Here is a 24114-nt window from a genome sequence, read left to right on the forward strand (position 1 = left end):
AAACACTTCCGGCAACTCATCTTCGGGTACCAAATAAAGCAGTTAAGCAGTTTATGTGAATGGGGACGCAGTGAACAAGAATCAGGGCAGACACTGAACTTAACGCACATCAGCCAGGAGAAATAAAGTGTTCACATTCACATTGCACCTATTTAAATCCTGATAGCTGCTCTCTGTCGTGAAAACCAGCTTCAAGGGGGGGGGGGCGAGCTTCAGCACAGAAGCTGTGAGAGAGGCATGAATGATTAACCCTTTTCCCTCCTGCAAAACCTCACCTACCCATTTCTCCTTGCGAGGTTCCAGAAATGTGCTTCATCTTAAAAATGCTTGCCTCCAGAGGAAGGTTAGGCAGCAGAGAAGGAAAAGGTTGCAAAAAGGTTAACGCTGCCTCCTCCCCCACCAGCTTACTTCTCTACTTAATGCCAGCCTCTCTTGAAGATGCTTTTCAGTACAGACAGCTGCCACTGGGGGTTAAATATACAAGTGATTCATCGTTAGGGGGAAACGATGTTTTTATTGTGCAATATGTCAGTTTCACCACTATGAGGAGAAATATATCAGATTAGTAACCCGTGCCAATTTCACTTCTTGCATTATACTCCAAGTACATGTTAGCACACCCAAATGGGCTCAATGACTTACTTTCGCCACCAGGAGAGGGGTTTTTCTATTTCTCTGTCGGCAGGTCCCATGGATGCGATGAATGCAAAAGGCCAGGCCAGCAACATCATGAAAGCAGCAAAAAACAGCCGGATGGGGAACAGGGTCAGCGTCATGAAGGCAATCTGCAAAAATCCAAGGAATTTGGTTCTTTTAAGATTGGACTGTAGACACAAGGCGAACAACATTTGTAAACGTGGTTGTTTTTTTGCTGATGATCAGGTAAATCTAACACATTACAACAAAGACGACAGCCACCAAAACAGTACCTATATGAAGTAAAGGTAAAGGTACCCCTGCCCGTACGGGCAAGTTGTGACCGACTCTGGGGTTGCGTGCCCATCTCGCTTAAGAGGCCCAGGGCCAGCGCTGTCCGAAGACACTTCCGGGTCACGTGGCCAGCGTGACGAAGCTGCTCTGGCGAGCCAGCACCAGCGCAGCACACGGAAACGCCGTTTACCTTCCCGCTATAAAGCGGTACCTATTAATCTACTTGCACTTAAGAGTGCTTTCAAACTGCTAGGTGGGCAGGAGCTGGGACCAAAAGACGGGAGCTCACCCCGCCGTGGGGATTCGAACCGCTAACCATGCGATCGGCAAGCCCTAGGCACTGAGGTTTTACCCACAGCGCCACCCGCGTCCCACCTATATGAAGCAGACCACGCTTAAAATTATGGTTTAAACACTTGTTTTCTTACCAAATCCGGAAAAATGCTTCTTAAGTAATTGGAAGTAGAAAGAAGGTATTGACAGTTCTAGATGTATTCCCAATTCTGGTTTAGTAGAAGCCTGTAGTATTCCCCAGGATGATTTAGTTCATGCGTAAGCAAATTAAGGCCTGGGGGCCAGATCCGGCCCAATCATCATTTAAATCTGGCCAATGGACGGTCCGGGAATCAGTGTGTTTTTACATGAGTAGAATGTGTCCTTTTATTTAAAATGCATCTCTGGGTTATTTGTGGGGCATAGGAATTCGTTCATTTCCCCCCCCCCCAAATATAGTCTGCCCCCCCCCCCAAGGTCTGAGGGACAGTGGACCGGCCCCCTGCTGAAAATGTTTGCTGACCCCTGATTTAGTTAAGCAGGAATACACAGCCAAACACACATACAACACTCTGCCAAAAGCATTTCTGCAGCTGCGGACGAAAAGAGCGAGCAGGAAGCATCACAGAATAACTCTTCCTCCCCCCCCCCCCCCATTCCAAAAGGTTCAGGACAGGTTGTAAGGGAAAATAAGTTGAAGAAAGAATCTGAAATAACACCTAGATTGAATAGTTATGCAGCCATGCTTTTCACATCTTAGTTTTTATGGCACCCATTCACTCTGACTCTATCCCTGCCCAAACTGGGAATGAAGAAATCCCAGCAAATGCAATTATACTCACAGGGCAGCTGTTAAATTTCAAGATGGGGTTTGCAATGAGTTCAAGATGGGGTTTGCATGTGGGGAAATGAGAAGTTTTTAGAATCAGATAAACCCCACAGTGGTTGGTGCCACAGTCCACACAGAGTTAAGAGCACTGAGTGCTTTCCTTTAACAAGACTGACTTCTGTTGCCTTGAATAGTGATGTTAATAATTGCTTCTTAGAGTAGATCCACTCCAAATTACTAAGGACCCTGATTTCATTCATTTGTACTAGGACTTATCACTTTGAACAGTGCATAGTTACAGAATTCACTCTCCCAATATACAGTAATGATCACCAAACGGGGTGACTTTTAAAACAGGATTAGACAAAATTTGTTTTACTTAACAAAATGCACATACTGCCAAGCTGTAAGTGATTTACAAGAAAAAATAAAAATATCAATAAAAAATAAAGATAATTTAAATTAACAGTAAAATAGATGAAAGCACATCAACACCTACAGGTCTCTACTAAATAAAAAAAATGTTTAAATAAGGCATAGACAGTAGTACAACAGAGTCGCCTCCCTGATGTCAATAGACAGGGAGTTCTACAGGGCAGGCCCTGCCACACTAAAATACGGATTTCTTACAACTGTGGAAATATTACATGGCACCTGTTACAGTTGCCAGTTCTGCAGACTGAAGTGGTTGGGCATGACGTGTATGGGCTAAAGTGATCCCACAAGCTTAAAGGGCTTAAAATTCATGGATCATAAAGCTATAAATGGCTACTTAGCGATAGTGACTATATTTTACCTGTACTGTCTTGGGGGGGCTTTTCTTATGTTCCTAGTCGACATTTATTAGAACTTTTGGTACGGTTGCTGTAAACTTTGAGAAACCCACTGGGGTGACCAAATCTTAATTTTCAATTTCCTGCCAAAAATCCCTTGGTACACAAGGTATTAGTGTGCTTGTAGCTAATACATAGACTGCAAACACATCTAGTTGCACATCTAGTCTGCTCCAATAAGCTTCTGCAAGTTTTTAACAAGCAAAGGCATCCACGGTGATATCCAACGTTAGTCATAGTCTAACAGAAATCTGATATTACAAGCCATTGTAATTTCACCTAATTGCATCCTAAGCTCAAACACAACACAGATGAACTAATGCTTCATTGACCTGGAAAGCTATTTGTCTGCTATCCAGGAAGAAGCCTGAATTTGTTTCTAGCTGAGTAAAAGATTGACAATTTGAGAACACATACGGCAGTAACCCACTATGAACGATCTTAATGAAACGCGGCATGAACATGGCATCTTTTAAAACTCTGTTATATAATTAATACAAATAGAAAAGCACTGGCTGTTTTCCCATTGCAATTCAGTTACCCTTCCTGTCTCTGTCCGTCCCCATATTATTTACATCACAATACTTGGAACTACATGTAGTAAAGAGATTGTAAGCTATTTTTGGCAGTGGAAGGAAAGACTGTATGATGCAGTCATACAAAAAAAGTGAGCTTTAATATCATTTCTACTGATTTCTGCCTATAGATCTGTAGGATTATGCTCTCTGTACCTATGCCACACCAGTAACAACTGCTAGGCTGCAGCCTGGTCAAGTTTTTAAGTAAACAGAATTTTAAAAAGAGAAATAGCTGCATGGAATGAGGAAATGAAAGAAAAGCCACCTCTTGCATTGTGACACATCATGTAATGTATGTACTGTACTGAGAAACAGCTGTTACATCACTGCCTATGTATCAAACAGAATATGAAGACACCACGCAACTCACAAGTATATCTTGAAGAGGGTGAAGACTATCAGTAGTATGGACAAAGGAAAACTCTGACAGACCAAACCAGACTGCGTCTGGGCAAACGGATAAATGCACAGACCCAGACACAAATCAGACACTTCATAAAACCATAGAGTTGGAAGGGACCCTGTGGGTCATCTAGCCCAACCCCCTACAATGCAGGAATCTCAACTAAAGCATCCATGAAAGATGGCCATCCAATCTCTGCTTAAAAACCTCCAAGGAAGGAGAGTCAACCACCTCCCAAGGGAGTCTGTTCCATACGAAATGTTAATACTCAATAACCAATGGAGGAAACCAACACCATACTCCAAACCTGGCTGGAGAGCAGTGCGCTGATGCTGGCCTGGGGAGAAGGCAGGCAAATTGGTGTGCCAGTCCGGATTGCGCGTGTTGCCATCTAGTGACTGCAAGGTGGAGCAGCTTGGGAGCCAGCAGATCCCAGGCTGCCTCAGCCCCTCCCTGGAAGCCCAATTTTGCAATTCTCTGCAGATTGCTGCTGGCAAGGATCCTGCTATAGTGCCATTTCCATTCACCTAGTCAGCAGGCAGAACAGGCAGTTCTGTGCTGGCAGAGTGACACCAGATGCTTCTGCCCAATCCGACCCCCTTTAGTGTGGCTGGGGTGTGTGGATGCTGCTGCATTGTAGCCCAAGCCAGTACTGTAGTTTCAATAATACTTGATGTAAATCCTGCCAGTCTCTGCCTGAAGGAATGGAAGAAGTGCAGCTGTATCTTAGGCCATTATGGCATCTTCCACCCACCCCCCTTGGTGCCTGCCAAGGCCCCTTTCCATTATTATTTTTAATTTTAAAGGTTTGTGGGTTGTCATTGTTGCTTGGTGGGGGTTGTGTGGTTGGGGTTTTTTGTGTGTGCACTTGCTTCTTGTCTTTTATTTGTTTTGGGAGATGGCTATTTTTTTTTTTTGGGGGGGGGTGGCCTTCTGAGCACCAGCAGCTTTCTTCTGTGCAAACCCGGTACTCTGTTAGTGCCCATTAACAGTTTAAGATTATCAAATGTCCCAAAGGCCCTAATGAGTTTGTGGCCCCTGTCTTAGGGGCTAGTTATAGACAATGAATTGTGCTGTGTGCTATGGATGTCAGCTGGAAGAATATAGGTACGTGTAGCCATCAATATGGTATAAGATTGTGCTTGTGTGCTTATGGAACTAGATTATGATGTCATCACTGATGCAATTCAGGTATCAGAGAGGCAACTGAGGTCAGGAACTAAGGAAAGACTGTTCTAATTCAGCAATAAGTATACCATGGGGCAACACTGAAGCAAGACCACTAACTTGAAGATGCAGACTACCTGCAACTGTGAAACAAAGCAATTAAGCTCAGTAGCTAGATAAGCCACCGCTTAGTGTTTCTGATGGTTTATAGCCCATCTTTGCATGGAAAATGTGTGTTTGGGACTTCTACATATATCTGTGGTGGCCAGAATGGCGTTTCTGGACTGCAGTTCCTCCAGCAAGTCTGTGGTGTCTTGCAATAACTAGGAACAGTGGTAAAAGGCTGAGCACAGAACTGTACACTCCAGTTGTAAGACTGTTAATACCCAAGACAATAGGCCATTAAAGAACAAACAGAAGAAGATTGCTGGCTGAGGCTCCTGGCACGCATCAAACTATTTTTGTAGCATATTCAGCTGAACGGCTTTACATATATAGTTGCATAATGATAGCACAATTAATTTTAATATTAACTTCTTCCGATTCAAGGCTGCAAGCTTAGACAAAGTGACAGAAATGCAGTCAACTGTTTTTGAGGCTGCAAACACACCACGTATATCTCTAAAGAACATTTGAAGCACATTCTTTCCCTCAAATAATTCTAGGTATTATAGCTTACTCCTCACAGCTACAAATCCCAGCAACTCCTAGCAAACTACAGAGTCCAGAATTCAGGAGAGAGAGAGAGAGAGAAGTGCTTCAAAGGAATATTGTGTATGCAGCCTTATTTTCTTACAACAGAGGGCACAACATTCATTCACTTGCATTGTTGTTGGCTCTCTGCAATAGGAGAAGACATAGCGCACAAGAGAAATGCACTGGTGGGTTGATGTAAAGAAATTCACACAGACCAGTTCCCAGATACTAAAAGCCAAAGGTGAAGCACCTTACCAATAATGTCATGGCATGTATGTTTACAAACACATTCAACAAGAAAGCAGTTGCAGCTGCACCGGATTAAACTTTGCAATTATGGACCTTGATATGAACTGCCTGGGCAACAAATATGCACTCGGTTCAACACAAGATTGCTTTAAAGAAACATCACACTAACAGTGCAATCCTAACCACATCTATTCCAGTCTAAGTCCGACTTAATTCAATGAGGCTTACTCTTAGATAAGTGAGGTCAGGACTGCAGCCTTATTCAGATATGCAAGAAAGAATTTAGATTATGAGATACTGATCATTAACAAGAATTATCTGACTAAGCTTTCAGAACTGATTTGGGCTTCAGAATTATGTTACCTGAAACGAACAAGGTCGAGGAATCTGTCTAACAAACTCCGTTCGTTTCAATATTTATGCCAGAGAACTACCCGAAGGATCAGTTTGCCTGACTGATTAAGTGGCATTAAAATGCTATCTCAGTCGAACAACAGACAAAACCAGCTATCAAAAGGATGAGGGCATGTAAGCTCTCGCAGGTTAAAAAAGGAACGCAAAACAATTCTACTTTCTGCATGCACACTGTCAAAACCACATCATATAATACATCAAAAAATAGAATTTGTATAGCGTATATTCTGTAGAAAAGTAACATGGCATGCTGAAGTTATTTATAGCAGCAATAGAAAGTTGTGAAAAATAGGATTACGTCCAGTTGCTTGGAACCAGAAAAATAAATCAACCATCTTCACTCTGAAGCAGTAAGTATGTTTTTTAAGATATATGGGACCTGCAGAGAACCTTTAGAACTATCAGGAATATGCCTCAGCTGCTGTATCTAATACTGCGACACAAACCTTTGATTTTCACACTAGAAAACTAAGCCTTTCACCAAAAGTACAGCTTTTTTTCAGTGCAATGAACGAAATTCCCTAAATTCTGAGTACATTTCTTCACGACTCTTGTTTTAAAGTTGTCTAATGGCCTAAATCTTCCTAGATAGCTATAATGCAGTAAAAAACAGCTTTTTACCAATAATTCCTGCTAATGGAAGCAGTGGCGTAGCGTGGGGGGTGCAGGGGGGGCCGGCCGCACCGGGCGCAACATCTGGGGGGGGCGCTCGCACTCGCAGCTCTCTGCCCCTACCTAAAATCCACGGGTTAGGGGGCGCAAATTACTTGCCTTGCCCCGGGTGCTGACAACCCACGCTACGCCACTGAATGGAAGAAATACTAGAGCATTTAAAACTGAAGGTATAGAAATTATGTTCACCCCCTTTTTTTTACCTTTAAAAAACCAGGCTCATAAAAACTGCACACTTAAACACAATAGTCCTAAACAGAACAACAGTTTGAGGAGCACATTGTGAAGGAGCAAGTCATGGAGACTTATCCAGCTTCCCTTGAACCAAGATGGGTTGCCTTTGCCACAGTTGACATAGGATTGTGCAGTTACGACTATGTGCTGAAGGCCATTATGGCGTGCTTTTAGAATTTCCCGCAAGAAACTATTAGTATCCTACCCAGTGCCTGAAGGAGAATGAGTCAGGAGAGGCCCAGCCCACTGACGCTTTTGTGGTGGCTTTCTGAGCTACTGTTTTGCTAGAAACCAATGGGAGGAATCACGAAGAGCACCCTCACCCTTTCCCTTCTTACCTCATTCAAGCAAGCTTTTCTCCCCTTGGACAAGACTTTTGCACCACTCAACAGGGGTCCTTCCAAAGCACAGCCATCCAATACAGTGGTGCCTCGCAAGACGAAAAGAATCCGTTCCGCGAGTCTCTTCGTCTAGCGTTTTTTTTCGTCTTGCGAAGCAAGCCCATTGACGGCTTAGCGGATTAGCGCTATTAGCGGTTTAGCGGCTTTTAGCGGCTTATCGGATAAGCGGCTTAGCAGCTTAGAAAAAGGGGGGGGAGGGGAAAAAAACCGCAGGAACTCACAAGACATTTTCATCTTGCGAAGCAAGCCCATAGGAAATTTGTTTTGCGAAGCACCTCCAAAATGGAAAACCCTTTCGTCTAGCAAGTTTTCCGTCTTGCGAGGCGTTCGTCTTGCAGGGCACCACTGTAATGGCTAAGAGCAAGGTTGACTGTGCAGGAAGGTGCCAACACCCCTTGGCTCTGTGCGCTTGATCCTCTATGATGCTACTATAGAAGAGGATGCATGTGTTCTTACATTGTCTGGATGGCCACTGTTGGAAACAGATGCTAGAGTAGATTAAATTTTGTTGAGCAGGGCTGTTCTTAAATGTTGAAACCACGGCCATAACCTAGATTGGATCTACTGAGACCATGCAGCAGAGGCAAGGGTAAGAAATGTTATTTGTGCTTTTGACACCGAAGGAAATTGGCCATATCCTGTTTCCTGCTTGGCAAAGCCCATCTTATGAGGGAGGAACCAAAGAATGAAACATTTTATTATGACCCTGCCCATAAAGTCAGGTTCTCAGAGAAGTCAGCAACGGTACCTTACGAAATAAGAAATGTCTAACACTGTACCTTTAATCTCATACAAAAACAAAAACAGAACCAATTCAAATGATCAGAGGCCAATTGAGCTAACTTTGGTAGTATGCAAGGCCCTGGAATGGATATCAGAGAAAAGATTAATTAATGATGTGGCAGGAAATTACAAACAGACTGTACTGCAGCATGGGTTCATCACATGTAGAAGGTGCCAAGACTAATTGGATAACTTTGAAAATGGCAGCTGGCTCTCTGGGCAAAATAAATGCCAGATTAATCAGTTTAGGATTCAAATACTTCATGATAAAAATTATTACCTGCACTGGGAAGAGATATTCACCACTACTAGTACAAAGGGAAAACTGAAAAGAAGTAGGCAGAACACCAACATACTTTGATCTTGTTTTACATGCACCAATAAATGCCAATTGAGTGTGCCTCTGAGAAGAAAATATATGGGGAAACTGAGTTCTTCACATATGAGGCTGTTATGAGAAATGATCTGAGAACTGGGAAATAGAGACATATTGCATTGCACTGGCTGCCAATACATTGCTGAGCTAAGTTCAAGATATTACTGTTAGGTTTTAAATGACCTAGGACCAGGTTACCTGAAGAACCACTTTGTTCCTTATACACTGGCCAGATCACTGATCACCCAGAGAAACCCTCCTAACTGCTCCACAGTTATCACATAATTCTTTGGTCTCTATGCAAACTAAGGCTTTTAGATGGGCACCCCCAACCTGTGGCCCTCCAGATGTTTTGACCTACAACTCCCATGATCCCTAGCTAACAGGACTAGTGGTCAGGGATGATGGGAATTGTAGTTCAAAACATCTGAAGGGCCGAAGGTTGGGAATGCTTGCTTTTAGCATAGTGGCACTTGCACTTTGGAACACTGCTTCTAATGAATTAAGAAAGAATTTTGATATTTTGTCACCTGCTGAAAAGGTTTCTGTTTCAACAAGTATTTTCAGAGAATTAATTTGATCCAGCCTTAACCATTTGTTCTGGATTTTGTAATGTTTTAATGCTTCTATTGAACACCACCATGGTCATTTTATGATTTGGCAGTAGAGAAACAAATATATTTCTCTTTTAATTTACATGCATATATGAACTCCTATGTCAATTTTGCACCTGGGAGTGTGTATGGGAATCTAAGAAACTGCAATGGGCACCACAAGATACCCATTTAACAGGAAACAACTGGGTGAAACTCAGACCCCCAAAACAGGCAACACATCTACACTCCAAGAACATACAAAATACTGTCAAAAAAGGGCAAGTGAGCCACCCTCCCCTACAAAAAAAAACCAGGCAAAGTGTCTTCCAAACAAGCAAAAGAAAAAGCAGCTGAAATGTATTCCCTCTCAAAAAATAAAGTAGGCAAACCCACAAAAAAGGAAAGAAGAAGAAGAAAATAATAACGCCAACAACTGCTACAAAACGAACAAAAATGGCAGCAAGGCATCCCAACCTAGGACCCAACATGGGGCATTCTGGAAGAAAAGAAGTTAAGACGATGGATGTGGACGAGTGCCTGCACTTTCTTTTCCAGCCAGCTCAGCAGCACCCATGGTAAAAGAAACCAGGAAAACTCATTTTAAAAGAACGGGGAGGGGCAGTAGGTCTTGGCCAAGGGGCATATCTGAGGGCACCGTGATGCTTAGAAGCACCCCATTACAGATCTAAGGAGTATGTTAAAAAAAACACTACCTGATTTTTTTGGGGTGGGGGGTGGGCTCATGAACTGGTTTAGTTGGCCATAAGAGGGAACAAGTGGAACTTGCAACAAAGTGCTGCAATGTATTGCTGCCATCCGTCTGTCTCAGAGACAATGGAGTGCTCCTCTGCGGGTGAAGTCAAACCGCTGCATTAGCGACCTACTTGGGGCACAAGCCTAGACAGTGTGTATGGAGGTCCTGGACAAACCACCCCAGAAGGAGACCACCTTTGTTCCTCACCCTGCACTCGGCTCTCACCTCTGGCTCCTGGAAGCTGTCAGCATGCGACAGCGGCCACACCATGGGAACAGCTTTGACTGGCCAGCTAAACCAGGTGAGGGCAGCTGACGGATCTCAAACCCTCATTGAGGTCCAGGTGGGAGGTGAGAATCCACTGCATGTTACACTGCAGAGGTATATGGGGAGAAGTAGTGCCTCTGCAATGTAACATGCAATGTATTCTCACCTCCCACCTGTTAAGGGATGCAGGCAGCCCTTTCCCAGTTTTTAATTTTCATTTTATTTATTTAGAAAATTTATGAAGCGCATGTTCATTCAAAGTGTGAATCCTGAGTGCTGTACATAAAAATGAAGCTATCAATACAAAAGGCAAAATATAACAAAATCTGAGACGTAGTATCTGCTTATTGGGCTTATAGTGGGTGGAGGGTTGCCCCATACTCTGCTGTTTCAAAAGTTTGCTCTGTTTGTTGTTATTTCTTGATACTTTCCGGTCCCCCTAATACTTTCCTTTTGTTTCTCAGCGTCCCTCTGTTGGCTCCATTTTGTCAGCACTCAGCAGCTGAACACACTATTTGAGGGAGCGACTATTGTGATAGGAAAATCTCTTTTTTAAAAATCATAACCCACATAAATGACTTAACAAATACTCTTCCAAGCACAAGTTTTAGGATCCATTATATTCAGTATTTTTCAGAAATATGGAGGATTAGTGGCTGAAGTTTTACAATAGGGGTGAACGGATTTCAGTAATGTGTGATTTGTTTTTTTCCTGCACTAGACTGCACACCGTCCACTAATGCATTCTAAATTTACAAATCAAGGCAGCCTGCTTGGGATCTCTTATTAGCTAAGGCGTAATGAATCATGTTTGATGAGAAGGAGTAGAGTCTTGCTTAAGCACACAGGATGACCCTAGATCTAGCTATCTAGCATTCTTTGCAAGAATTCCAGAAACCAACAGGTACCAGTTAGTGCACCAGAAGGTTGTGAGCATTGCCAACCATTATGTGTATAAAGGTAAAGGTAAAGGAACCCCTGACCATTAGGTCCAGTCGTGACCGACTCTGGGGTTGCGGCGCTCATCTCGCTTTATTGGCCAAGGGAGCCAGCGTACAGCTTCCGGGTCATGTGGCCAGCATGACTAAGCCGCTTCTGGCGAACCAGAAAAGCACACGGAAACGCCGTTCACCTTCCCGCCGGAGCGGTCCCTATTTATCTACTTGCACTTTGACGTGCTTTTGAACTGCTAGGTTGGCAGGAACAGGGACTGAGCAACGGGAGCTCACCCCGTTGAGGGGATTCGAACCGCCGACCCATTATGTGTATAGGTGTATAGGGTGCAGCAATGAAGCTAAGATGGAAACTTCCAAGTACACTCCACCTAAAATTAAGGAGGTCAACTATTCCACTATAATGTATAGGTTTTAGGAATACTTAACTGTTGCTGGATAATGCCCCTTAAGCGATGCCAACGTGCATTTGGAAGCTGGTAATGATTACTTTTCCTGTCTGCTGAGGATTCATCAGCTGGAAACCACAGATGAGAAACATGGTACTTGGGTCTTGGTCACAAGATGACTATGAACCAAAGTGATTCAGCCATGGGAACACAAATAGATCTTTTAAGATGAATAAGATTTGGCAAATGTAGTACTGTACAGAAATCTGAGATAGCCATCCATCTGATGCATTCTTATTACATCAACACAAAGAAGGTTCATATCTAGACTAGTTCCATTGACCATACCTCTTAATCTGAGTCTAATCTACAGTAACTTTCTCTATGCCTTGGCCACTAGCTTCCATCAATGAACCTGTGTCCAGCTCCACCTCAACCTCTCTCTTCTATACCCTCGCCAAGCCATGGTAGGATTTGGCTGGTGGTAGCTATTAGGTAAGGAGAGATCGTGTTTGAATTTGATCAAACCTTGACTTAATAAAATGTGTGCACAACCTTTGTGCACTTTGAATGAGTGTGGGAGAAGTCAACCATAGCTTATATTGAACTGGGAAACTGGTTAATAGCTTCCAAGGAAGTCAGAATGTAAAAACATGGTTTAAAGTTGTCTTCTAGACCCTGGATTCTCTACTCATGGTTTGCTTGAGAGGAACAAACCATGAACGCTAGTTTGTATGCAGAATCATAGAATCATAGAGTTGGAAGAGACCACAAGGGCCATCGAGTCCAACCCCCTGCCAAGCAGGAAACACCATCAGAGCACTCCTGACATATGGTTGTCAAGCCTCTGCTTAAAGACCTCCAAAGAAGGAGACTCCACCACACTCCTTGGCAGCAAATTCCACTGTCGAACAGCTCTTACTGTCAGGAAGTTCTTCCTAATGTTTAGGTGGAATCTTCTTTCTTGTAGTTTGGAGCCATTGCTCCATGTCTTCTTCTCTGGAGCAGCAGAAAACAACCTTTCTCCCTCCTCTATGTGACATCCTTTTATATATTTGAACATGGCTATCATATCACCCCTTAACCTCCTCTTCCCCAGGCTAAACATGCCCAGCTCCCTTAGCCGTTCCTCATAAGGCATCGTTTCCAGGCCTTTGACCATTTTGGTTGCCCTCCTCTGGACACGTTCCAGTTTGTAATACTAAACCAGCTTCCCAGCTCTAGAAACTGAACAGCCAAGTGGGCTTGACTGAGCAGCATGCACCACTACACTGCTTGTTTCAGACTATGGCAGCTGCAAGAAAACTGGCCCCACGTTTGCTTGTGTGTGCGCACATATACAAAACATACATTCCCAGATAATAAAAACACTTTGTGGAGTGGTACATAAATGTGCTTTAATATCAATGATGCACTCCTCCATTATCTCCTGAGACAGACGGATGCCAACCAAAATCTATTAACCAATTAGTATTTTAGAAACCACATGAAGTTGCAATGGGAAACCTGGTTTAAACCATGCTTCTTCTTAGTGGTTTATATCAATGCATCCTGCCTCTATAGATATTCTGAGAATTCCTGTTCTACAAACAGGCAATCAATTCAGTTGAAGACAGGGTGGTTTAAAAAACATTATACACATTAAACAATAGTTTGCAAAACGCATCATTCTTAAACATTGGTTAGGCAACTGAGAAGGGGGCAGAAGATGGGATCCTGATTTCCACTTGCCCCTGTGGTCTCATCATTGCATGAATTTTGGGAGAGTGCCCCTAACCCTCAAGAGCAGCTTTTCAGCGGGCTCAGAAGGCTACAGTAGAGGTGGAGACGGGAGAAGGCACTGCTATATGAGTAGAGTTCTACTTACACTTCTCTAGCGTGGATTATGGTGTAATACAGAAAAGATAGTGGTTCTATAAGAACATAAGAACAGCCTGTTGGTTTCATGGTGGCCAACTGGATGCCTGTCTGAAACCAAAACTGGGGCATTCACAGAGGTCTATAAGTTTTTACCTGGCTTATTAGCCAGATATTTTTGTTGCTGCTTGCACCCATGGCCCAGCCCTCCAGCACATGTGTGGGATGGGGGTGGAGAGGCTTCACTCATTTATGTTGTGACTTAGTCTGCTAATTGCCACCCTCTTCTTGCCCTAGTTCAGGAGTGACTAATCTCTGGCCTTCCAGATGTTGCAGAACTACAATTCCCCCTATGCCTGACCATGCAAGCTGGCTGGAGCTGATGGGAGCCTGAGCCTAGCAATATATGGAGGGACACAGGTTAGTCACCTCTTTCCTAGCCCACATGAGAAGTTGTCAGAGCAATTCCTACTGGTGACAAACCTTTTAATTTCATGTGTAATTCTTGTTGCCTTCCAGCAGAATTAGAAAAGGGCACACAGAAAGATAAGATTTCGTATCTTTCAAGCAAGCTTTAAAAAAAAAAAATCAATGGAAAAAAGCACTAATGAAAGAAGTATAGCCAAGAATCAAGGAAAATGTGAATACAGGGCTATTGCTCAAGTTTTCTCCATCCGACAATAAACTAAGGAATACTTATGGAAATTTAAAGCAGGTTAAGATGGGGGGAAGTTACATTTTCATGCAATACAACGTTACTGTACAAAATTCACTGCCACAAGAGATAAAAAAATAAGTCTATATAGTGCTTTCCAGGTGTCATTCATGGTTATTTCCAAAAAAGTGGTTGCGCTGTCTGTGTGTGTGTGTTTAAAACATAGTTAGACATGATTATGAAAAATGCCTGATGCAACATACTACCAAAGTTTAAAAGTGCATCCTCTGGTCAGAGGAAGGCAAATGCCAGAAGCTACGAATGAAGTGATACTGGACAATTCTTTCCTCTCCATGTTCACTTCTTTTTCATCATTCATCTGGAAGTGTGGGGAACAGTGCCTAAGAAAAAGTACCAGGTTGCAGGAAAATTTGCATAGTATAACTGTATGGACTTTGCTGTTCTTTCTGCAAGTGGAGTATGGGTCGAAACAGCAGTCACAACTGGCTTGCAGAAAGTGGGAATCAGTGTGCATAGCACAAACATTGATTAGAAGAGGGGTGAGGAACCCCATGCCAACAAGTCCTTGAGATGCCTAGCAGCTGAGGACTGCCAAAATATTGGTCCCATGAGGTGAGAAAAAGTAAGTTTGGGGGCTATCCTTACGGGGCAATTATTTTCAGCACTGGTATTCTACTATTGTTCTGGCACAGTAGAATACCATAACTTCTCCTGTGCTCATTTTGGACATTCTATGAACATTTAGTGCTAGGTATTACGGACAGAGGACTAGAATCTAAATGAGGCCAATTTGTTCCAATGTAACAAAAACTTTTAAGATCAGATATGACTATGATTTATGGTGGCTAGATATCATGTTTCATTTTAAAGCTATATATGGCCCAGGGAAGATTCTGATATGGGCACCTCAATAAAAAGAGGAGAATTTATCAAACCTCATGTCTCTGTTCTTGGACAGTGCAGGAAAATTAAGGGCACTAAAGTGAGGCTGGGGCTGGACACTAATACTATTACAAAGAACAACAACAACACTATTTATACCCTGCCCACCTGGCTGGGTTTCCCCAGCCACTCAGGGCAGCTCCCAACAGAGGACTAAAAACAGAATAAAACTTCAAACATTAAAAACTTCCCTGAACAGGGCTGCCTTCAGATGTCTTCTAAAAGGCAGGTAGTTGTTTATTTCCTTGACAAAAATGAGAAGACATGAGATGGTCTTTCTCATCATACAAATAAGGAATAGGAGGTGTGAAGAACACCAGAGCCTCTCTTGAGTCCCAACTCCAGGATTGCTTTTGGACTACTTTGCAATTCTAAGCATGCTTACAAATCAGCTGTGCTGAAAATGAATGAGCCTTATTTCTGAGAACCTTGGTTAGGAGTGGGCTTTAGCAGGCTCCAGCAATTCCCACTTGCCACATTCACTATGACAAAGCATGGTGATGTCCTGTGGAGACTGTGAGCAGCCAATCTGTGGGCAAGGTGGGCAACTGTCTTAGTAACTGCATGCCAATCCCTGCCCCACCTCTTCAGCTCCAAAGTTTGGAGGGAGTCTGGGTTTTATTTGGCACCAGCAGCCGCACTGCCCAAGGTGCCTGAATTGCCTAGCCACACAGGCAAACTTCCCATCTGTCTTTCCCACTCCAGACCAATTAAGGCAGACAAGGAAGGGTTGGATGCCACTGGAAGAAAGCACTCTGAGTACCTTCAAGAAGTAGCCACAACTTAAGGCACTTCCTACCAGCTCTTCCTTGGGAAAAGGCCATGGGAAGCACTGGCATATAGAGGGGGCAGAAGTGTACCTAGGGGTTGGCGAAACCGGTCCCACTGGGACCCAGGCCCAGGGGGGGCTGCAGAAATCACCTGCCACGCTATGGAGCGTACAATGTGCAGTACAGTGGTACCTCGGGTTACATACGCTTCAGGTTACAGACTCCACTAACCCAGAAACAGTACCTCGGGTTAAGAACTTTGCTTCAGGATGAGAACAGAAATTGCGCAGTGGCGGTGTGGCAGCAGCGGGAGGCCCCATTAGCTAAAGTGGTGCTTCAGGTTAAGAACAGTTTCAGGTCAAGAACGGACCTCCAGAACGAATTAAGTACATAGCCAGAGGTACTGCTGTATATGTTTGTGGTGATGTGCCGCTGCTGTCATGGCGTCATCGAACACAGAAGCTTCCCATCTTTCTCACACAAAGGCGTGCAAATTTTTTTTCACCCTTCCTCCTCGCCTCGCCGCCCTCACTACGGACACTTGGAGTAGTTGTAAAACGTAGTAATTTCTAATACGGCTATTGTGGTAAAGTGACCGCCTCATATGTGTGTGCCAATACAGCTCCTTGCCAAGGGTTCAAGGGGCACTACGTACAGTGGCGGACCTTAGTGCCTCAAACATCAGTGATGCCCCATGTGATACCATAATCCGACGTGCGCCCCTTCTGTTGGACTTCATAGTTGTGGCAACTGCTGTGGCGCCTCACAAGCTCCGCTGTCCAGTGCAACTGAACCGGTCTCGTTACCCTAGATCCATCCTTGCTAGGTATGCCTGAGAGAGTTCAGGGTGCCAGTTCACTGCAATCTTTTGGCTCTGCCAGGGAGGCCAGGCCAAAAAATAAAAATAAAAAAATCAGGCCTCGGTGCATTAGGCACCTGTTGTACTGAGAAGCATCAGGAAGATGGTAAGAGGCTGAAAGAAAGCGGAGAGGTGAAGGAAAGGCCTCCTTAGAGGCGCACGCCTGATGATGGAGAGGAGGACGACTTCCAGACCATCTGCGTTAGCGGTTAGGAGACTAGAATTGGTGCGATTTGGTTGCAGCGTCGCGCGCAAGAGCGCGAGTCCCTCCTTCCTTCCCCTCCGCCGGGCGCGCAACTCGGCGTCTCCACGCGTTGTGCAATACAACCCCCCTCGTCGCGTGCGTCTCGCGCACACACGAGCGGGTCGCGGGCGCGCGCGGGAGCAGATATACACACACACACATGCTTTTTTTGGGGGGGGGGGGTGGTGGAGAGGAAAAGCCGCGCGCGCGCGCGCGCACACACACACACACACACACTCCCCTATCTATGTCTACGGGCGGCGGTTTCCTTCGCCCCTTTCGCCTCCAGACAAGAAGACATGCCCCGCTTAGCGCGCGCACACCCACCTTGGCTTTCTGCAGGGCGCTGAAGCGCAGGTGGTGCGCGAAGGGGCTCCGCACCGGCGGAGGGGCCGGCCCGGGCGGCTGCTGTGGCTGCTTCTCCTCCTCCCCGCCGCCGCCGCCTCCTCCGTTGCCTCCGCCCGGGGCGCAGCATCCCCGGCCCTTCAGCCTCATGGTTGAGGGATGCGAATGGAGGAAAAGCCGAGCGAGAAAATGGGCGCGCTGGGTCAGAAGAGGGAGGGAGGGAGGGGATAACGGGGAGATGAGGAGGAAGGAGGAAGGAAGGAAGGGATGAAGTGAAGCTGAGGGAAATTCCTCTCCTCTGAAGCAAGGAGCCGGGAGCGAGAGGTAGGCAATTTCGGCGCTGCGGTTAATCAACTAGGCCGAGCCGGGCCGGGGCTGGCGAGGGTGTCGGAGCAGCGCTCGGCCGCTTGGTCTCCCTGAGCCGGCAGGGAGGGAAGGAGGCGGATGCGCGGCTGTGTCAGACGCTGCTGTTGCCGCTGCTGCCGCGCCGAGCTCCCGGCTACAGCCCCGCCCTCCGGAGCGCGCATGCGTCCTGGGCGCAGTGATGGGGGCGGAGGGCGGGAAGCCCCCGGCGCCGCCGCTTGGAGACTCTGAGGGGCGAGTGGGCGCGGGAAGGCAAGGCCACGGCGGGGCCCAGTGGGCTGCTGTGAGGCGACCTCTGGGCGCTCGGTTTCCCTCTCCCCCAGGAAGGCCACCTGCTTGGAATACTGTAACCCCAACCAACTTAGAGATAGGTAGCCGTGTTGGTCTGCCATAGTCAAAACAAAAGAAAAGAAAAAAAATTCCTTCCAGTAGCACCTTAAAGACCAACTAAGTTAGTTCTAGGTATGAGCTTTCGTGCGCATGCACACTGCGGTGTATCTGAAGAAGTGTGCATGCACACGAAAGCTCATACCTAGAACTAACTTAGTTGGTCTTTAAGGTGCTACTGGAAGGAATTTTTTTCTTTTATTTTGTTTTGCCCAACCAACTTGGCATTTATGACCTTTGTTAGGATTGCGAGCAGGAGTCAGTGAACTTGTGAACCTTGCAGAGCGGTGCTTCACCCACTCTCTGTGTCGATTTCGCCCAAACCTTGGCTTCTCCGTGCAAAGGGATGGGATTCAGTGGAATTGGAATGAAAATGGTGGTCAAAACAGCAACTGGTGGCCAAAACAAAAAAAAGGCCCTGCAATTTGCTCACAATCCAGAGCTAGTTACCCACAAGTAAATTAGGTAAAGGTAAGGAGACTCTTGAGAGTCCCATAGACTGCAAGAAGATCAAACCTATCCATTCTGAAGGAAATCAGCCCTGAGTGCTCACTGGAAGGACAGATCCTGAAGCTGAGGCTCCAATACTTTGGCCACCTCATGAGAAGAGAAGACTCCCTGGAAAAGACCCTGATGTTGGGAAAGATGGGGGGCACAAGGAGAAGGGGACGGCAGAGGACGAGATGGTTGGACAGTGTTCTCGAAGCTACCAGCATGAGTTTGACCAAACTGCGGGAGGCAGTGGAAGACAGGAGTGCCTGGCGTGCTCTGGTCCATGGGGTCATGAAGAGTCGGACACGAATAAACGACTAAACAACAACAACAACAAAAGGACGACTCTGGGGTTGCGGCGCTCATCTCGCTTTACTGGGCGAGGGAGCTGGCGTACAGCTTCCGGGTCATGTGGCCAGCATGACTAAGCTGCTTCTGGCGCACCAGAGCAGCGCATGGAAACGCTGTTTACCTTTCTGCCGGAGTGGTACCTATTTATCTACTTGCACTTTGATGTGGTTTAGAACTGCTAGGTGGCAGGAGCAGGGACCGAGCAACTGGAGCTCACCCCGTCGTGGGGATTCGAACCGCTGACCTTCTGATTGGCACGTCCTAGGCTCTGTGGTTTAACCCACAGTATAAATTTGTTGTTGTTTAGTCATTTAGTCGTGTCTGACTCTTCTTGACCCCATGGACCAGATCACACCAGGCACTCCTGTCTTCCACTGCCTCCCGCAGTTTGGTCAAACTCATGCTGGTAGCTTCAAGAACACTGTTCAACCATCTCGTCCTCTGTTGTCCCCTTCTCCTTGTGCCCTCCATCTTTCCCAACATCAGGGTCTTTTCCAGGGAGTCTTCTCATGAGGTGGCCAAAGTATTGGAGCCTCAGCTTCAGGATCTGTCCTTCCAGTGAGCACTCAGGGCTGATTTCCTTAATAATGGATAGGTAAATTAGCTTATATTTAAATTGGGATTACTCCTGAAAAAGTGTGCACCAAAAGAGGTGGCCGTTGCTCCCAGTTCATATTGGAGATAGGAGTGCCAACCCCAGGAGGGTGGTGGTTGATACTTTGGATTGCTTAATCTAGAATTAGGAAGAGGTTTGAATTATCGATGCCTTGCCTCAGTAATGGACTGAATGAAAGTCAACAAACTGAAGCTCAATTAAGACAGGCGCCGTTAACGGGCAGTTCCCTCAACTGGATGGCTGGGAGACAGACAGTCATGTAGCCACAGCAGTCACCAAAGGAGGAATGACCGCTGTAACCATGAAACCGGATGCTTTCACCTGCCCCAACTGCAACAAAACATGTCTCTCCAATATCAGTCTCTACAACCACAGCAGGCGCTGTAATGGTTTGACTTTACCCCCAATGGCGCACTCTTCCATTGTCTCCTGAGACAGGCAGATGCCAGCAATAAATATTATATATTTATTTATACCATGCCTTGTTCTCTGGTGGCGTACATAGAAAATGTAACTCTCCCCCAGTTTAGGGTACAGTTGCCGTACATCCAGATTTTCCTGGACATACTCAAAATACTGCAGTCGGCAGCAGTGTCTGGGCAGAAATCGGTCAAATATCTGGGAAAATCCAGGGGTATGGCAGCCCATGTCGGCAGTGCCGTTTTTACTGTTTTCCCATAAAACTAGCTGGAAAATTGTGGGGTTTTTTAGTTTGTTTCTTTTTTGCATTTTTGCCCCCAAAGCTCAACTTTTCTGTCTGGATTTTCACTGTTTGAAATACAGCAATCCTAGTTTAGGGTGAATTGACACATACCATACGTGGGAATGACATGCAAGTTCCTGAGAGGAATTCAACCGGGAGTGGGGGCAGTTTTTCCCTGGAAGAGGGATGGTTTTGTGGGACAGCACTCAATCTATCCCTCACAAGTTTGAGATATTATAGTCCCTCTCAACACCATGTGATTTCTCTGCATGTGTAGATTACCTCTAAAATGTAACCTTAGTTTTAGCCACCCGTATATAGTTTGTTCTAGCCTATCTAACATGTTTAAAGACACTGTAGCTTGAAATATTATACTGTAATTTAAAACAAAGATCCTATTAACTGGATAAGTTAAAGCTTAACTGGTAGTCAGGCAGTAGCTCTTCTGATATCACCGTGCAGGGCCAGATTATTAGGCTTTTCCCATATCTAATTATTATGGAAGGGTGCCCTTACTCGTCCTGCGACGAGGCTACATTTTAATATTTTAATGTTTCAATATTTTAATGTTGTATTTTAATTTTGTTTTTAAGTTGTATTCATTCAGCTTGTTTTTATGATTGCTTGTTAGCCGCCCTGAGCCCGGCCTTGGCTGGGGAGGGCGGGGTATAAATAAAAATTATTATTATTATTATTATTATTATTATTATTACACAAACAGTCAGAAAACTGCTTCTGTGCATTCAGATCATAATTATGATTCAAGAACAGGTGAAGGAAACATATGGCACTTGAACCTTGAGAAGCAGAAACTGCGCTCTTCTGGATGTGAGAACCGTACTCCAGAAGCAAAGTACCACTTACCTTAGAGAACAGGGTGTGCTAGAAATCAAAGACAAATCTCCCCTGTGTGTGTACTAGAAACACTTCTTTGTACCCAAACCTACATCAAAGGGAGATTTTTGAGCATGGTGTAGATAGGAATAGCAAAAAAACTGCCTATTGAAAATGATAGTTATTATCAATATTTTTTAAAAAAATATATATTAACAATTTCAACAACAAATTATCAAAACAAATCATCTTCATTATTTCCCCCTCCCACCTCCCCAACAAACCCTCCCTCCCTCCCCCCCCGAGACTTCCTTCAGCTCCTCTCTCTGATTTCTCAACTCCTATTATTCTCTGCATATTGTAAAATTGTATACACCCTTAATATTATCTGTCTACTGTATTAACCCTCAATAAATTTGTGTATGTTTATTCAGAACCTGCCAAGGAGTCCAGTTCATTTTGTTGTCTTTTTAAATAATTTGTAAAAAGTTACCATTCTTCTTTAAAGTCACAGTTGTCCTTATCTCACAGTTTGCATGTCAGTTTCGCCAGTTCTGCATAGTTCATCAATTTCTCTTGCCACTGTTCTTTTGTCGGGGTTTCCTCATTCTTCCATCCTTGTGCTATCAAGACTCTTGCCGCTGTTGTAGCAGATAGTTATTATCAATATTGTACCATGTTTTGTATTAGTTGTATACTACATTGGAGCCCTATCGGGCAGGAAAGCAATGCATATACAGTATTTTAGAAGTAGAAAGAAACACAGGGATTGCAAATGACCACTTCACTCTTCTATGGCTTTCTGCTAAAGATTATTTGAAGAGCTGCTGCGATTGAAAATCTCACAGGTTATAGAAAATGGAAAGAATGTACAAAGGCTTCCATATTACCCTTAGATCTTGCTTTTCCCATTGCTGTTAGGCACTTACACATTCTGACATTCACGGTCTAATCTTAGGCATGTCTGCATTTCCCCAATTTTATCCTCAACACAATGTTTTGAGTTGCTTTGACCAAGATATTGTGAGTGTGCCTGGACCTAACAACTAGTTCTGTGCGTATTTCAATCCAACCTTCCCAGCCCAGCCCTGTACCTTAATGCAGGGGTTGGGAAACTTTTGGGGACAATGGAAGAAGGCTTTGTGGGTGCCAGTCACCAATACAGCTGCCATGAAGGTGTGGCATAACACAAAATGATTGCCACATCTATTAACCACAGAAAAAAGAGACAGGTCCTCAAGATGGTGTGGGCATGTTCGCCATCAATGAGAAAGAAGACATCTATATTACCCGCCGTGATGTTCCCTGACAGAGCTCTTTGCACCTCTCCTGAGCAAGAGGGTAAGGTAAAGGTAAAGGGACCCTTGACCATTAGGTCCAGTCATGACCGACTCTGAGGTTGTGGCGCTCATCTCGCTTTATTGGCCTGGGAGCCGGCATACAGCTTCCAGGTCATGTAGCCAGCATGACTAAGCTGCTTCTGGTGAACTAGAGCAGCGCACGGAAACGCCGTTTACCTTCCCGCTGGAGCGGTACCTATTTATTTACTTGCACTTTGACGTGCTTTCGAACTGCTAGGTTGGCAGGAGCAGGGACCGAGCAATGTGAGCTCACCGCGTCGCAGGGATTTGAACCGCCAACCTTCTGATCAGCAAGTCCTAGGCTCTGTAGTTTAACCCACAGTGCCACCTGTGTCCCCAGCAAGAGGGTAGGTGGGTGGAAAAAAGAGTCAATAGAAGCCAAGTTGTGTAGCACATGCTAGTGGCTGGAGAGGAATGTAACCCTCCATTATTTACAAAATCCATCTTCAGATGTAGAAACCATCTTCCTCTGGATGTAGACTGCATTCTGAATGTCTGGATCCGGTATTCCCCAAAGCACATAAAAAGCAAAAGGTAGTTAGTGTTGGCATCGGGGGGGAAATCCCCTCCAAAGTCCACAGTTGGCTTTATTGGAGCCAATCAAAATGCCACGAAAAAGTAGCTGACTTGTTCCTTCTGTAGAATAGGAGAAAACCAACTAAGCAGGAAACAGGGTCAAACGTGGTACTAAAAATATGTGCCTGAGTTTAGTATCTAAAATTACTTTGTTACACTTTCTGAGTTTGTACGGTTTTGTTATTTTGCTGCCTGAAAATGAAAACTATGTTACCTTGTATGTTCCATGTTGGTGTTGGTGGCCAGGGGATTGAGAGCTACATTTATGGCTCAACTCTGGGCGCCCCAATTCTTTTTGTCATGGCTTATTACCAAATAATAGTATTACTACCACTGTGGTACTAACAACCTACAAATGTACCTCCCAGTGATTCTGCTTATGTACATAAGGCACCCAAATGACTGTGTGAATTTGAATACTTTTGCTGTTGCTTCCCACTCACCAGAGCAAAGACAGCCACAGTAATCGTCTTATTTTCACTGAAAATTCTGTTTTCTGTTAATTTTACCATTGCTCATGATATTTCCATGACTGGCATAGAAACTGGTTCCATGCATTCTTAAAATAGCACAATAAAATTGACAATGTGATAACGCTCGCAACTTATGAATGGATTGCTTACAGACGTAGACTTTGTTTGCATAAATGTAACAATATTTGGAATGGGTTTATACAAAATGTAGTAGGCTTTACATATGTATAAGGTTAAATCAAACTTTAAAAAGAATGTATGGGTTAGGGCATTTATCGTATTGTGTGCGTGTGTTCTCTACACATTTTTGTGCCTTTTGTATTTTTCTTCTTTTTTTCCTTTGTATCACTTTTTTCTTTATAATTGTAAACTTTTCAATAAAATATTACTACCAAAAATAAAATATATATTGAGGAATGGCTGTTACTGTCTCCTCCTCCCAAACATAGTGATGTTACTTAAAATGAA

The 24114-nt window shown here is 44.6% G+C and overlaps 1 protein-coding gene and 1 long non-coding RNA gene across 2 annotated transcripts in view; both read right to left on the reverse strand.

The window, feature by feature from the left end:
* The window catches only part of LPCAT1 (lysophosphatidylcholine acyltransferase 1), a 44232-nt gene extending 26315 nt beyond the window's left edge, over nt 1-17917 (reverse strand). Inside the window, exons 1-2 of the mRNA XM_079983979.1 lie at nt 17473-17917; nt 643-785 (exon numbers count right to left, since the gene is read on the reverse strand). Coding sequence (XP_079840105.1) covers nt 643-785; nt 17473-17640 — 311 coding nt within the window. The 5' untranslated portion in view covers nt 17641-17917. The remainder of the gene's footprint in view (nt 1-642; nt 786-17472) is intronic.
* The window catches only part of LOC307220278, a 50988-nt gene extending 31576 nt beyond the window's left edge, over nt 1-19412 (reverse strand). The window contains exon 1 of the long non-coding RNA XR_013840812.1: nt 19368-19412. This is a non-coding gene — a long non-coding RNA (uncharacterized lncRNA). The remainder of the gene's footprint in view (nt 1-19367) is intronic.
* Nucleotides 19413-24114: the final 4702 nt, after the last annotated feature.

This window comes from Podarcis cretensis (genome assembly GCF_951804945.1).
Source record: "Podarcis cretensis genome assembly, chromosome: 7".
NCBI classification, from domain to species: Eukaryota; Metazoa; Chordata; class Lepidosauria; order Squamata; family Lacertidae; genus Podarcis; species Podarcis cretensis.